Source organism: Scardinius erythrophthalmus (assembly GCF_964197995.2).
Source record: "Scardinius erythrophthalmus genome assembly, chromosome: 7".
NCBI classification, from domain to species: domain Eukaryota; kingdom Metazoa; phylum Chordata; class Actinopteri; order Cypriniformes; family Leuciscidae; genus Scardinius; species Scardinius erythrophthalmus.
Window position 1 is genome coordinate 9,252,300 of NC_138227.1, and position 16,567 is coordinate 9,268,866.

The window sequence follows — 16,567 nt, forward strand, 5'->3', positions numbered from 1 at the left end:
TTGCCAACTTTACTGAACTCGCTGAGTTAAACAACCTCTCCATTGTTAATGTACAGAGCTGTCTGAAACACTGCCAGGGGGACATCAAAGGGTCATGAAACCACAAAACACATTTTGAGATGTAAACAGATATGAAACATCACTGAAAACACATAGCACTCACACATTTAATCAACAAGTGAAAATTGGTTATTTTTGGCGCTTTTCTGAGCAATTTCGTTCTTGAGAAATGGTAAATTGAGATACTGACAGTTCTTTCCAGTTCTTTTCTTTTGACAGTGAAGTAAATGGCGGGAGCACACACCATGCTGGAAGAGGTGAGGAGTGGCTGGACGAGGGGGAAGAAGGAGATCAGGAAGACTATGGAGACTTGGAGAAACAGGACTGGAGACAAACAGACGTATCATACACTTCAATTTCGTTCTGCCGGGTTGAAAGCAAAGTCGAAGCAACGTGACGTTGAATGTGAGGTATAAGCGTGCCTTCGGAGTGTGTGATTGGCTGCAGGCACGATTCTACATCAGCCGGTTCTGAGCACTTATCTGCTTTTATTCATGAGAATTAACTCTTTTAACCCAATCACTGCATTGTATTATGAGATCACATTACAGCAGAGAATTCAAACAACATGTGGAGCATGCGCATGAGAGCGGTTTCTGCAGTTTTTTTCTTCTGTGCTCTAAACATGAACCCACACTGTGTATGCGCACATATTTAATCACGTCTTCTTCAAACGAAATACATGTGCACTAAGTCATGACACTTACGATTACATTTAATAATTTAGCAGACGCTTTTATCCAAAGCGACTTACAAATGAGGAGAACAATAGAAGCAATCAGACCAACAAGAGGGCAACAGTATACAAGTGCTGTAATCTCAGTTAGTCTAGTACAGTGCACAGCAAGGTTTTTTTCTTCAGAAAAACAAAACAAATAGAATAGGCTAGATAGAATAGAAAATAAAAGGTAATGCTAGTATTAATTGGTCAGGTGCTGAAGAAAAATATGTGTCTTTACGCACGAATTGAGATAGGCAGGTCATTCCACCAGCAGGGAACAGTCCAGGAAAAGGTCTGTGAGAGTGATGGCACCACGAGGCGTCGTTCACTTGCCAAACGCAAGCTTCTGGAGGGCGCATAAGTCTGAACTAGCGAGTTTAGGTATAATGATTCAGACACAAGGGTTGTCTTGTAGGCATTTTTTCCTCCCATCCCATATTTTTTCCACCACCATGTCCCTTTTGGGGCACCGTAGTGTTGCTGTGTTAAGAGTTTAGAAGAAGTTTTTTAAGTATTGGTAAACGTTGGCAATTGTAAAAATAAAATAAAAAATAATAATCATACATGACAAAAATACATGACAATTCTTATATACAGGCCTAGCCTCTAACAGCTCTAGCTGGGAGACAGTTTCACCTCAGCACTTTTAGGCTGAGTTTATTTTATTCTACAAAAACTCGAGGTGAACTCTATAAAATGATGAAATAATGACTTTGAACTTTGCTGTGGCTCTTGATCAAACAGCATTTGTTCTGTTTTGAAACTTCTGAATGATAAGGCATTTATTTATTTTTTTATCAGTTCTGACAGGATGAGATATTCTGCACGTATTCAGTCACACTCAACCTCTGGTCTTATGAGTAGCCCATGTATAGTGTTTTTACATGTTCACACGTTCACTTAGGGTCATTTTATGTTTCACACTTCTCATACTTTGTAAATTAGGTTCCAGAGTATCGAGAGTCTCTGGGTCGATGATCTTTCATCACCTTTTAGTGACCTTTTCCCAAATCAACCTATTTAATAAACAGGCAATTTGCCTCTGTGTCGCACTCTAAACTAGTGGCACCGAATCTTTGAAAGATGCAGTTTTTCTACACTGTAAAAAAAATATTTTTAGTTTTTCCAGAAACACTGTCTGAAACACTGCCAGCGACAATTAAATGATGTTTCATTAAACAAAGTTCGGGAGGAGCACGTTCAAATAATCAATCCAGTCAACTTGTCAAGTCTAGGTACTGGGCTACTCCACAGTGATACGACCTGAACCAATCTAAAATAGTCTGTAAAAAGGATGGCTAGCACCTCTCCTCCCTGTGGAGGTGGAGGAAAAGGAGTAGATGGGACGGGAGTGGAGGAAGAGGATGAGGAAGGTGAAGGGCAAGGCCAAAGAGACAAGCAGTGCCAGTCTAGTTGCCCATGTCTTTGTCCATGGTATGACTATGAGGGAGGCTGGGAAACGAGTACAGCCAAACTTTAGGGGGGGTGTGAATGGTTCACATTCACAATTCTCATTCCAATATCGATGGGAAAAAATCATTGTGAGCAAACATGTGTCACAGTGGTCAGCACGGATTGTATACTATTAAATTGAGCAGTGCAACTTTTTATTTGTTTGGTATTTTTATATTTTGATAATGAACAGGCTTGATAATGAACAGCCCCCCCCCCACTACTTCTGTATTATACAAAAACTCGAGGTGAACTCTAACTATGATATGATGAAATAATGATTTTGAATTTTGCTGAGGGTCTTGAGCAAACAGCATTTGTAATAACTGTGTTTTGTTTTGAAACTTCTGAATGATCTGGCAGTTTTTTATTTGGACAGGATGAGATATTCTTCACGTATTCAGTCACGCTAACATTTTTCACATAAATCAGTATTTCATTCTAGAATAATATGAATATCTTTTCATTTTACTGACTGTACTACAGCAGTTGTAACAATAATGTATTTTTGTAAAATGTGTATTTTGCACATAGTAATTTACTTGTGAAAATACAAAGTTGGGGGAAACTAATTAAAAATCCAGGCCTGTAATACAGTATTTCTGAATTGCTAAAACACATCTCTTGAAACCATCACTCAATTTCTTAAAACCTTAAACACAAAACCAAATTTTCAAACCACATTCAGAGAATCTCTGACTCTTCTGGCAAAATCAAACAATGCTTTCAGATCATACACACAGTGAGTCAATATTATAAACACTACAGATAATTCGTTAGACACTACATCAAAAAATGGAGAACACAGAATCCAAATTATGCAGTTACACAAAAAAGTAGATTGTAATAAAGTAAACAAATTTTGCAATTATGTAAAAAAGTATAGTAATGACAACTTACAGTGTTAAGGTGAATAAATACTGTATGCACTGCAAGTCTAGTATTGTACTGGATATTGTATAGTTTTGAATGTCTGTATATTCAGCACTTGTGTACTGTGAAAATACAGTGACCCAACTGTAAAAGCCAAAAAGGTTACAGTAAAAAACTCAAAATGAAAAGCGTATTACAGTACATTACAACCAGTGAGAGAGACTGATTCTGCTTCAGCATCATGTGTTCATGTTGGATCTGAGGAGTTTGTCCACATCACAGACACTGTCGTCTCTGCAGTCAAAGGTTAAAAAAAACCCCTAAAGCAGATCCAGCCTTGACAACATTCTCTACACCTGCTCTTCCTCGTCCTCATCCTCGTTCACCTCCTCTTATACACACTCTTCCTCCTCTCCCTCTTATATTGTTTCCATCCATTGTTGGTCAACATTCAGTGCAACATTTTGAGTCAATTTTGGATCTCTGAACTGACTTGTATGATGTACAGTTGGTTTGGTCTCATCATTAGAAATAAGTGTGAACAGTTTGAGTCGTTGTGTGTAAACGATGACAACTGTGTTGTAGTTGTTCAACTTTTGCCTGTCTGTGTTTAGCATTTTGAAACAAAAGTGTGTCACAGTGCAAAATGTGTTTTAGTGAGTGAGAATGTGTTTAGAGTTTTGCAAAAAGAGTTCATGAGATTTGCAAACAGTGTTTTACAGTTTTTTACGATTGTTTATACACTAAAATAAAAATTTCCACACAATTTGCAAAATTCTACTCCAAGGAGCAAAACACCTCCACAGATTTGCACAACATTACACACAATGTCTGCTTCACCCTTTTTGCAAAACATTACACACAGTGATTTGTAAAACTCTACACACATTTTCACACCTTAGACACAGTTAAGGATTGTGAGGTTACTTCCTTATCATTACAAAGCCCCGGATTGCCAATGACAACACTAATGAACGAATTGGATAAACACAACCACCAGGTGTGGAAGCACACATGTGCTCATTTGAAAACGCAGCATTCAGGTGTGCTGTAAAAGGCAGCAGGTGAGTTAACCTGTCTTCAACAAAAATGGAAGGAGCTAGAAGTAAAAGAAGAAGAGTGAGAATGAGAGGGGGAGCTCAAAGAGGAGATGAAGGAGGTAGAGGAAGAGGAGAAGGAGGTAGAGGAAGGGGCCCAGGTAGAGGAAGAGGAGAAGAAGGAGATAGAGGAAGAGGAGAAGAAGGAGATAGAGGAAGAGGCCTAGGTAGAGGAAGAGGAGAAGGAGGTAGAGGAAGAGGTCCAGGTAGAGGAAGAGAAGAAGAAGGAGATAGAGGAAGAGGCCTAGGTAGAGGAAGAGGAGAAGGAGGTAGAGGAAGAGGCCTAGGTAGAGGAAGAGGAGAAGAAGGAGATAGAGGAAGAGGAGAAGAAGGAGATAGAGGAAGAGATAGAGGAAAAGGAGAAGAAGGAGATAGAGGAAGAGGCCTAGGTAGAGGAAGAGGAGAAGGAGGTAGAGGAAGAGGCCTAGGTAGAGGAAGAGGTAGGGAAGGACTTATGCTGACTTATGCTGTAAGAAATACTGTGTAAGTATTGAAATAAATACTTGAAATATTCAGTCTGCAGCATCAGTGTTGTGCAGTGCTTGGTAAGTTTATAGTTGGCCTATTTGTGTACATTCTCCCTATCTCAAACTAATCATGAAGAATGTTGTGGGTATGTCACTATTTTTTTTTTTTTTGTCATCTAAATGATCCCTTACATAATGTCTGGCCAAAAATCTAGCACATGCTATTTCCTAAAATTAGTTTTTTTACAAATGTGTTTTATATTTATCACAGCTGTGTGTAACTGGCTGCAATAGTGTCTGATCATTGAGGACTGTGTTGGTCAAATGAAAACTAATAGCATTTTCACAAATATGTGTATATATTTTGACTGAAGTGTGTATGTTTTGACTGAAGTGTGTCATTTAGCAAACAATCTAGGAATTATGCAAATTGAGTGTGGTGTTTGGATAATTGTGATTCTGTTTTGAAAAAAATAACCCGGTTTTCAAAATTGCGTGTAAACAATTGAAAAAAACTGTAACTACATGAACTTGTTTAATGTTTTACAGAAAGAGTGATTTATTCAACAAATTGGTTATTGAGAATTTGGTTCAGAGAATGGGTTTTAGTGTTTTAGCGATTCAGAAAAACGTTAATAATAAAAAATATGATCAGTGAAATGCGACACTTTATCATCTTGATCTGTTTGGCCTTGTGAAAGCAGCAGATTTGATCAATAATGCAATGTGTTGCAGCACCTTACAGTCCATCTGACACTTATCTCTGTACATGTGAATGATCTGGCAGTTTTTACCGGTTGTTACAGTCGTGTGAATAATTTGCGTATTACTGTTTTTTTTGTAGTGTTGTTTTGAAATTATCTCACCAGTGTGTAAATGTTGTAGTGTGAGTCAGTGAGTGTGTTGTTTGTGTTTGTGTGTGTGTGTGTGTGTGTGTGTGTGTATTTTTTTGAGGGCTTGTGTGTCATGTCTGAGGGCAAAGTTTGTTTTTTCAGAAAGATTGAATTATTTTGACCTGGAAATAGGAAGTTTAAGGACATGGATGAGAAGTTATGGGTTTGTGTTTAGAGTTTTGAGAAAAGCCTCCTTTTTTAATTTCACGTTTAAGCAATCGAAGAAAAACTGTAATCTCCAGTAGTTCACTCCATTATATTGTGGTGGTTTCTCAAAGATATATATGGCAAAATATTGTGTTTATAAATATTTATAAGTTTATTTGACTGTATTTTCTTCTAAATAAGCATTCAATACTGCAAATAGCGGCTTCTTCTTCTACCCTGCTCACACGTTCAATGAAAGACAAAAAAGAAAATAATTTTCCCACACATTTGATCGCCGAGTGTGACTGAATACTTGTGGTGCTTATCATCCTTTGGCTTCACACGACTGCAACAACCGGTAAAAACTGCGAGATCATTCACATGTACAGAGATAAGTGTCAGATGGACTGTAAGGCGCTGCAAGACATTGCAATATTGATCAAATCTGCTGCTTTCACAAGGCCAAACAGATCAAGCTGATAAATAGTGTTGCATTTCACTGATCATGTTTATGATTAATTATTATTGCAGGCCTGGAATTTTCAATTTTTTCTAACCCAACTATGTTTTTTTTTTTTTTTTTTTACAAATAAATTACTATGTGCAAAGTTTCTGATTAATTCTTGTTACAACTGCTGTAGTACAGCCCGTAAAATGTAAACATGCTATTCTTATTCTAGAATGAAATACTGATTTATGTGAAAAATAAAATTTCATCATTATTGAAATATTCCCTGTTGTTAATGTTAGGACAATGAGTTATGAGTGACAGTGTATGCTTTCTGAGCGAGATTAATGCCAGTGTTATGCTGGAACGAGCTTATTCTGAGACATAAATGAAATGCTTTGCTGGTTTAGGTGAGTTTTGGAGGTGAACAACTATAGAATAATCCGCGTGAGTGTTCGTGACCAGTGAAGAAAAAACAATATTCCTCGAGTTGGAATCTGAAGTATAATGGAAAGAGCTGTGGAAACATGTCTGGTGTTTAACAGCGACACGTGTATCATCAAGCAGAAGAGCATATTCTTCTTTGGCAACTTGTACACAGACAAAGACCTCGTACCAGCTAAAGTCCACGATATACAAAAAATGCCAATCCAGCAGTCATCCTCACACTGGAGGAAGAGGCGTCACAGAGAGGCGTTGGTGTAAAAGACAACAGTTGCTTTCGGTTCAAAGACACTGACTGAATGTTAGTCAAACAGGAGATTATTAGAACTGAGACTGTAAATGAACCCAAGCTAAGTACAAAAATTAAATAACATACAATGCTATATTTTGTGTTATATTTCATTGGCAGTTAATTACAAAACAATTTACTAAAGGGATAGTTCAACCAAAAATAAAAATTATACCATGATGATTTACTCACCCTCAAGCCATCCAAGGTGTATATGACTTTCTTCTTTCAGACAAACACAATCAGAGTTATGGCTGGTGGTGGCGCTGTTCTGTGGCGACAAGCAGCTTTAGCTCGTGTCTGTGTTATTGTGTTTTAAACGTCTTTTAGGGTTTTAATTCCCCTTTGCGGTGTGCTGTTTAATGTTGTCTGAACATTGCTGAATATCTGAGGGATGGAAGTCACTTTTTACGCCCTATTTTTAGTGACTGTTTTAAACTTCGTTTGGAGCGACCAGCAGCACACATTCCGATACACCCGCAAATTCCTACTGGGATTACAATGGTGCTATCCTGCCGTGACAGACTTCAACATCAACTCTCTGGCTGGGAATCTGCCTCTGGAATTACTTATTGGTATAAAAACCTTAACTTTACAAAACAAGGCCAAACCAGGAAGCGGGGGAAAAGGGGTGGTGTGAAACAGCGAACCAGGAAGCTATTGAGCAGGAATCGCATCCCCTTGCCTTCAGTCATACTGGCTAATGTGCGGTCCCTCAGGAATAAGATTGAGGAATTACGGGCAAATGTTTTGCATCTGCGGGACTACAGGGATGTGTGTCTTATGGCTTTCACAGAGACTTGGCTCACTGAGTCGGATTCGGACTCGGCACTGGAGATCAGCGGCTTTGGAGCCCCTCTGCGCCTGGATCGGGACAGTGAGGTGACACATAAAATGCTGGGCGGTGGGGTCTGTCTGTACATAAATCGCAGATGGTGTAGCAATTTTACTGTGAGAGAGCGGATTTGTCACCCTGACATCGAACTGTTGTCTGTGTCACTACTGCCGTACTACCTCCCCAGAGAGTTTCCTCAGATTTTTGTGACTGTGGCTTATATCCACCCCAAAGCTGACGCCAAGTCCGCCGCGGATATTGTTTTTAAAACCGTAAGCAAACTTCAGTCTATCTCCCCTGCTGCTCCTAATTTTATTCTCGGCGATTTTAACCATTGTAATTTAAAGAAAACACTGAACAGCTTTTATCAGTATGTAAAATGCCCCACACGTCGTAATAAAACTCTTGACCTGTGCTACGGCTCCATTAAAGGTGCATATACGTCCAAGGCGGGGCCAGCGCTGGGTGCCTCTGACCATAACTCTGTCCACCTCTTACCCGCCTACACCTCGGTGTTGAGGAGGGAGAAACCTGTTAGAAAACAGGTGAAGGTTTGGTCGGAGACAAACAGGACAGGACAGCTCTTCAGCGCTACAAGGCTGCTTTGAGTGCACAGACTGGACAGTGTTTCAGGACTCCTGTTCTGATATTGATGAACTTACTGACGTTGTCTGCAGTTACATCTCTTTTTGCAAAGACTCTGTTCTCCCGAGCAGGGAAGTTAAGGTGTATCCAAACAACAAACAGTGGATCTCTAAGGACATTAAAGAGTTGCTAATCAAACGAAAAACTGAAATTAAAAAAGCTATTAAGGTATAAGGAAAATAATTGAGGCAGATTTAAGAAGTAATAATTTAAAGAAAACCTGGAATGGTATGAAAACATTGATTGGGTCTAATGATAAAGCTAACAGAGTTGTCCTGGATGGTTTTTCATCTGATAAACATTTGCAAAATTTGGATTTTGATGTTGAAATGGAAGGTTTCAGGGCTATCACACAGGCAGCTCCATCAATTACTGTTGACAGTAGTACTGTGGCTAACATTTTCAGGCACACCAGATCAAAAAGTCCGGGGCCAGATGATATTTGTGGGCAATTATTAAGAACATGTGCAGATCAACTTTGTCATATCTTTCAGTTCATTTTTAATTTGTCCTTATCACAACAAAGAGTCCCTAGAAGTTGGAAGCATTCTATTATTGTGCCTATAGCCAAGTGCAGCTCCCCAAAATCCTTGAATGATTTTAGACCTGTAGCCTTGACCTCATTGGTTATGAAAAGCTTTGAGAAAATTATCAAAGAGGCTGTCTTACTGCTGGTTGGAGATCAGTTAGATCCACTACAGTTTGCATACAGGTCTGGCAGGGGCGTGGAGGATGCTGTGATCACACTTCTGCACTTTATTTTTAGTCATCTGGATAGAGCAAAGACTCATGTCAGACTTTATTTGTTGATTTTACTTCTGCTTTTAACACCATTCAGCCCTTTCTGCTCGCTGAGAGACTGATTGCAGATTTTAACCTTGATTTGAATTTGGTGGGCTGGTTATTGGATTTTTTAACAGATAGATCCCAGTGTGTGAGGGCAAACAGCACCCTATCTGAAGTCACTTTTACATCCACTGGTTCCCCCCAAGGTTGCTGCCTGTCTCCTCTCCTGTACATCCTGTACACAAACCAGTGTCGCAGTTTGTACCAAGATAGATATATACTTAAGTTTGCTGATGATTCTGTTATTGTCAGCCTGCTATCAGGGAATGAGCGGGACCATGGGCCAGTCCTTAGTGACTTTGTAGAGTGGTGTGATAGTTCCTTTTTACAGCTGAATATATCTAAAACTAAGGACATGGTCATTGACTTTCGGAGGACACCACCTCCCCCTACAGCCACGGTTATTAAAGGCACAGACATTGAGCTCGTGGAGACATACAAATATCTTGGAGTCATTTTAGACAACAAACTGTGTTTTGAACCTTTGGTTGACGCTGTCACAAAGAAAATCCAACAAAGAATGTACTTCCTTAGGAAAATGAACACTTTTAATGTTTCTTCAGAAATGATGACTCTGTTTTATCGTGCTTTTATTGAATCGGTTTTATCTTTCTGTATAGCTGCTTGGTTTGGAAGCCTCTCCCTGACAAATAAAAACAGACTTGTATAGTCTGGTCAAAGTGGCGAGTAAGATTTCCAGGAGAAGTCAGGCTCAACCAAGGGAGTTATACATAAAACAGGTCCAGAGGAAAGTTAGAGTTATAGCTCATTCACAGGATCATCCCCTTAGAACAGAGTTTGAGCTTTTGCCCTCTGAGCGGCGCTATCGAGTTCCTAGCTGCAGAACAAAGAGGATGCATATATCTTTTATTCTGTCAGCTGTGAGGCACCTTAATGGCACTTAGCACTTTATATTAACTTGCATTTTTTTTTTTTTTTTTGCACTTGATTGTGTCTTGTACTTTATTATTTATTTATTATACATTATGTACATTGGGCTTAAATGTGAATTCCTTCTCTGCTGGTTGGTTTTGTTGGTGAGTGTTGTTGTATGTTTATGTGTTTATGTGTTTTATGTGGAGCATTGCTGCAAATCCAATTTCCCTTGTGGGACAATAAAGGTACTTTGACTTTGACTTTATATTTAAAAATATCCTGGTTCTTCCAAGCTTTATAATGGTAGTGAATGGGGGGCGAGATTTTTAATCAATCCATACGGCAAGTGGGGGTTAATAAAGACCTTCTGAAGCAAAGCGATGGGTTTTTGTTATAAACATAACTTCAAAGATCCATGGCTTCAAAATCCCACCCTCCATTCACTCCCATTATAAAGCTTAGAAGAGCAAGGATAGTTTTAAATATAAGAAAGTTATATACACCTAGAATGGCTTGAGGAGTATATATATATATATATATATATATATATATATATATATATATATATATATATATATATATATACATATATATATATATTGTATGCATTGTGACTGCAATTACAATTACTTAACATTGTTAATTATTTAATTAATGTAAGATCATATTTCATATTTATGTTCAATTATTTCAGGCCCAAGGCAATTGTCTGCCTTAAATCCGTTTTATTTGGATCGCTTTATTGGAGGATCCCATGACAGTTTTTAGAGTTGTTGGAGGAATTATTAATTGTTCTATTTCTTATTGACCATTTTGAGGAAGTCCAACATGGCGAGAAACACAAAGATGCTCAGTGACATTATTAAAGGAGTCAGTGCTGTAAGTGTGAACCGTTTTAATTGGTCTTTTCATGGTGTTGAAGAAGAGGGCTGGTCGAGTGTCAGAATAAAAAGCATCTTCTTCCTCTTCCTCATCACTCCTGCTTCACTGCAGACTCACACAACATCTCTGAACCTTCTGATCTGAGCAACAGATAACATGGTAAGTTATATTCATATTTCTTCATCTCTTAATACCATCATTAGTGGATCTGAAGCAGAATCGTTGTCTCATCCAAACGATGCTTTAACATAAAAAATAAGCTCCTACAAAGCCTTAAAAGAAGACTTCAGAGAAGCACAGAACACAGCAAACAGAAGTACTTGCAAACAGAAGCAGAAGTAAATACTTAAAGACCACATGTTTAAAGTACTAGGGGCCTGTTTAGCTTTTGTTTAATGCCAGGTTCTGGAACAACTTACCCAAGTTTTGTGTACCTTCCAATAATTTGATTAAGGTTTCAGCTAAGGGTGCTCTGATCAAGATTTTTGGGCAGATACCGATCAAGAATCTGATAACGGGGTCTATTTGAAGACTTCTTTTAATCATGTAGCATTATCTATAGTGATGATCTATCTATCTATCTATCTATCTATCTATCTATCTATCTATCTATCTATCTATCTATCTATCTATCTATCTATCTATCTATCTATCTATCTATCTATCTATCTATCTATCTATCTATCTATCTATCTATCTATCTATCTATCTATCTATTTACACACTCATAGTGGCTATTGTCAGACAAAAAATCTCATTGGATTATTACAATTAATCACAAAAGAAATGTTTGGAAATGTAAACTGATATTTCCTACTGACACACTACAGCAAAAGATATAATATAGATATAGTTCACAGTGCATTAACTAATGTTAACAAATAGGCCTACAACTTTTAATTATACAGATTTATAAATGCAGTTAAAAGTGCAGTAAATAAAAAGTGCAGTTCATGTTAACCAAAGCAGTTAACTAATGAGAGCTTATTGTAAAGTGTTACCGTTAAAACAATAATAAAGTTGCTTTATCAAAAAGACAATTTATAACACCCAATCTAAAAAGTAATTGAACAGTCTGACAAACGCTGAAGGGATGAAAACAAATTTAAGCTTTCCACACAGCACGGGAGTAATAAAATGTAAAATACATGCACATAATTGGTATTTAGAAGACAAATAAATTGTTAAAAACTTACATGCTCTCGTTATGTTTTACAGTTTTTCTCAGTCGCTTTGGTGCATTTCTCACATCACTATTTACATTTGCACAGCAGATAATGCAGTTCTCAAAACAATTAGTACAAACTGCAAAACCTAGTTGATAACCTGCAAAAGCGTGTCACTTGCTCAAAATGGATAGCTCATTCCTCAAAAGCAAGTATTCATGTCAATGAAAGTGTCACTGTCATCAAGATGAAAAGTCCTGACACCATTGTTTATGAACAAGATAGTCGAATGGCTTTGTCATGTTTTCATTATGACAGTTTACTCTGTAAATGTTTTCCAATGCAAAAAAGTCAGATCTTGGTAACACCTGAAAATGCTCAAGACAGCACTATATACTATTTGCACAGCCATTTGAAAAATACAGTAAAGTTACACATTACTGTATTTAGTGAGGTAACTGAGTACAAGACACTGAATATGTATGTTTCACATTTTTACTGCATATGCTCTTTGCAATTCTAATTTGTTCACAGCATTGTGCAAAAGAAAAAATACACTCTTATTTACAACAAACATAAACTCCCTTTGGGTAGAGCTGTGCACAACTGTAAACAATATTGCAGTACATATTGGAACTGAACATACAACATACATAGTACTGTAATCATTCATGCACATCCAGACGTTCCTCATCAGTGAAAGCTGAGATTCACCTGAGAGAAATTGTTCAATTTAGGAGACATTTTCAGAAAAAAAAAAAAAGGATAAAAAAAATATGTAAAATTTACTTGACAGATTTGAACTAACTGTTGTGCAAATGTAAATAGTGATGTGAGAAATGCATCAAAGCGACTGAGAAAAACTGTAATAACTCCGCCCCTTCACTTTCTGCCTGGGACGTGTGGCCTGGTTTGTGTGTCAGCGCTTTAAAACTACATATCTGTGTTTCTCTTAGTGTATTCTTTTTCTCAGCTATTTTGTCTTTTATCTAAAGGCATTCATGGTTCCATCGAGAATTCTCATCGTCCTCTGCCTGCTTCATCTGTGTGTTCAAGGCATCCAGGGCAATGTGAACACTGCTGCCCTTGCTAAAATGATCAAGTATTTTGATGACAAGTAAGTTTATTTATACTATTTAGTAAATTAAATAAAATCAACATATTAAATCAGCCAAATACAGGTCCACTAAAAATTGTGGATGGTGGAAAGTTGCATTCTTATTAACAAGGCAAATACATAACTTTAAGTTTCTTAAAAATTGTGATAATCTTATGTCTTCCAGTGTCCAGCCAAAGACCATGCCTGATGTTCAGTACGCAATAGCGATCTCTGTCCCACAGTCTCAGTGTACAGATGAAAAATCTGATATCCAGAATGTGTTCAAAAAGGAGGATGCAGAAAATGTGAGAAATATTCTCACTAGAGGAGAGAAATGTGTGCTCTGCACTCCATCAAAAAATGTCATTGCTGCACGACCAACACCAAAACCAAAACCAAAGGAACTTGCTGCACAAACAACACCAAAACCAGAGGAGCATTCTGAGCATTTTCTGCTCTATCCTTTAAGTAATTCTCCAATGGACAAACTTCTAGCAAATACAGATCAGAATAGCTGTATAGTTTTCTATTCGTACAACTCACCTTGTGTGACGAAGTGCATTCAGAGAGATAGCAATATTTTGCCAGGTCTTTCAAACTGGAAGAATATCCGAAAAGAGGCAATGAATGTTTTTGTCTTTAAAAATATCTGGCACAAGGACGCCTGGAGGAAGGATCTGGACAAAGAACTCCTACAGATTGATGCAATAGTGCCTCTTTATCGGTGTGACATCAGCAATAATGTGATGGGATGTAAAAAATGTGTGGAAAAGAAAAATAAGAAAGAGCCTTTCTGTCCGCTCGATTAGAAGTAATAACTTTTTCTTTTCCTGAAAATGCTGTAAGGACTGCCCAATCGATCCAACGACAGTTTCCTATAAGCGGGTGAGGGTTCACTGCGTGTTACTGTCTTTTCAGCGTGGTAAAGTAACTTAATTCCAATTAATCTTTTATCTGACTCCATTTTTATCACAACCTCAAATTCATTTATACAGTATAATAGTTTAGCAGCACTTTTTTTTTTAACTCTATATCTATACTCTTTACACTTATTATCCTCATTCACTCGGGTGCCAAAGTCGCAGGGTCCTCACACCGGCCCTTCACATTAGGCCCATGATCACAAACTCGCCAGTCTGATCGATAACCAGAGGTTATGGCTAAAGCAGTTCAACAATGCCGCCCACGTCTGCTATTGTTAAAAAGTACCCATGTAGCCCCCTATGGCCACCTATATTATATATAGGCTATATAACAACTTAGCTAAAGCCCAAACAATAACCATGGTTAGTACATTTAGATAATGCCGCTCCAACGCTTGCTATTACCTCAATAGTATTTTTATCTAGCCTCCTATAGTAATGCGACTGCATAACAACTCTAGAATCCCACCAGATGTGCCTCACGCTCCATCTAACCTGAGATCTAGTATTTACTTTACCCTGGACGGAGCTTTGCGGTAACAATGGATACAATGTAATCCACTAAAGTTAATAATTTATTATGTCAGGTAAATGTATCATGCCAATTACATAATCAGTTCAAAGATAATCCATACAATAACATCAAATGCTCAGAGATAAAGAGTAAAAGATGTACCTGACTCAGGAAATACATCTTTCAGACACTCTGCATTACGGCCCGATCTCATTACAAAATCGCACCGCGCCTCTTGAGGCTCTCTTATTCTATTTTCTTAAAACTTTTTTTTTTTTTTTTATCTATTTTCCTTAACTCAGACCGGGGCAGAAACATCCTTCAAATGTAAAACATTTGCTAACAATGGGAACGAGATGGGGAAGGGAGAGAACTGTAAATTGGGAGGTGATCAACTAAAGTGGGATTGTGTCTCGAATGGGGATGTTTTCTCAGAGAGTTGCCCTCTTTTCCATTTCTTCCAGTTTTTCCAGTCTTACAATGCCTGTCAGTGATTAAACGGTGGTGTGTTAATAATTGATTTCCTTCTTTCATAAAACCCAATTTTTCACCACACACACTTCTTAAATTAGTATTCTTGCAAACCTGTTATGTGCCTGCCTAATAAAATTGATTTTAATCATGTGTTCTTTTTTGCATTTATTTATTATAAATGTGTTTAGACTTTGCTTTACTTGCTATTGAGTGCTTGTGCTTCACACGGAACTTATAACACAACCGTATCTTTGAAAGAGTTATTCCTCAGAAAGTATCATTAATATCCACCATTTATGGCATTACGTTATGATGTTTTGTAAGACATGGTTTTCCTGCTAAGACAAAAAAAGTTGAGATCAAACACCCTGCAATAAAACTATAAAACTCAATAATCTGGAGAGAAGATCTCAGTAGAACACCGCCTTGCTCAAACTTCTCTCCTTGTTTTTGCCTTGTGAATCTATTGTTTATTCCCCTTTCATGTTTGGTATCATTTTAAATGTCTTGGTAAAATGGTCTCAATTTCATTGCACACTGTAAAAACCAAAGGAGCCTCAAATATCCTGTCGGATACTCAAGGAACTTAAAAATGTAATGTAAGTGCCTCAAAGCTCTTTCTCCTATAGTAGGGTTACTGGAGGAGCATTGACAATATTTGAGGTTCTTTCTGGAACTTATGGGATCCTTTAAGCACTTTGTATTTAGTTCAGAGGTTCTGGAGTCACCTTTTCATTACTATGAGACCTCGAAGTGCTTTGGGGGAAAATAGAGGAACTTGAATGTGATAAAAGGGTTATTGGAAGATCTTTTAACATTTAAGTGGTTCCTGGAGGATCTCTTATGTTAAAGCCAGCATCTGGAGGAACCCAATGGTTCAGTGAGGCCAGAATGATAGTATTATTATCCTATTATTACTTAAGTTTGATTCAGTATACATACCCAGGTGAAAAATACGTAGGCTACTATTAAAAATGTACTTGAGCGTGTTTTTAGTAGGCCTTCAATACAAATATAACCTACTTTAATGCATTTTAATACATTTAACAGCCTAGCTATGTCTTTTTCACCTGGGTAGCTTACATTTATTTAGTATAGGCCTATTTTATTGATTAATTTAAACCTTAAACAACAACACTAAAAAATAATAATATTAATAATAAAAATTCATTAATTATTATTGAATAAATAATAGTAATAAAATAATATTTTTTACTTCTTCATAAATTATTATTATTTGAAGAAGAACCAGGAGGATAAAGAGTTTATTCAGTCACGAAACTGCTGCTATTCCTCTGCTGTCGTCGCTTCAGTGATGCTCGCGCTGCTCGCGCGCAACAAAGCTCAGCTGATCGGCGTCATCGGGTTTGAAAGTAACGGCTCTCCTCATCAAAGCTTCCGTCGTTTGTTCGGCTC

The 16,567-nt window shown here is 37.6% G+C and overlaps 1 protein-coding gene across 1 annotated transcript; it reads left to right on the forward strand.

Moving 5' to 3' along the window:
• Positions 1 to 2,075: 2,075 nt before the first annotated feature.
• Positions 2,076 to 15,301, forward strand: LOC308693708 (uncharacterized protein; the record flags this gene model as incomplete). The annotated part of the gene is made up of 5 exons (XM_081370807.1): positions 2,076 to 2,161; positions 6,704 to 6,859; positions 7,611 to 7,773; positions 13,137 to 13,258; positions 13,425 to 15,301. 5 exons carry the CDS (start codon positions 2,076 to 2,078, stop codon positions 14,047 to 14,049), a joined length of 1,152 nt encoding a protein of 383 aa, XP_081226933.1. The 3' UTR covers positions 14,050 to 15,301.
• Positions 15,302 to 16,567: the final 1,266 nt, after the last annotated feature.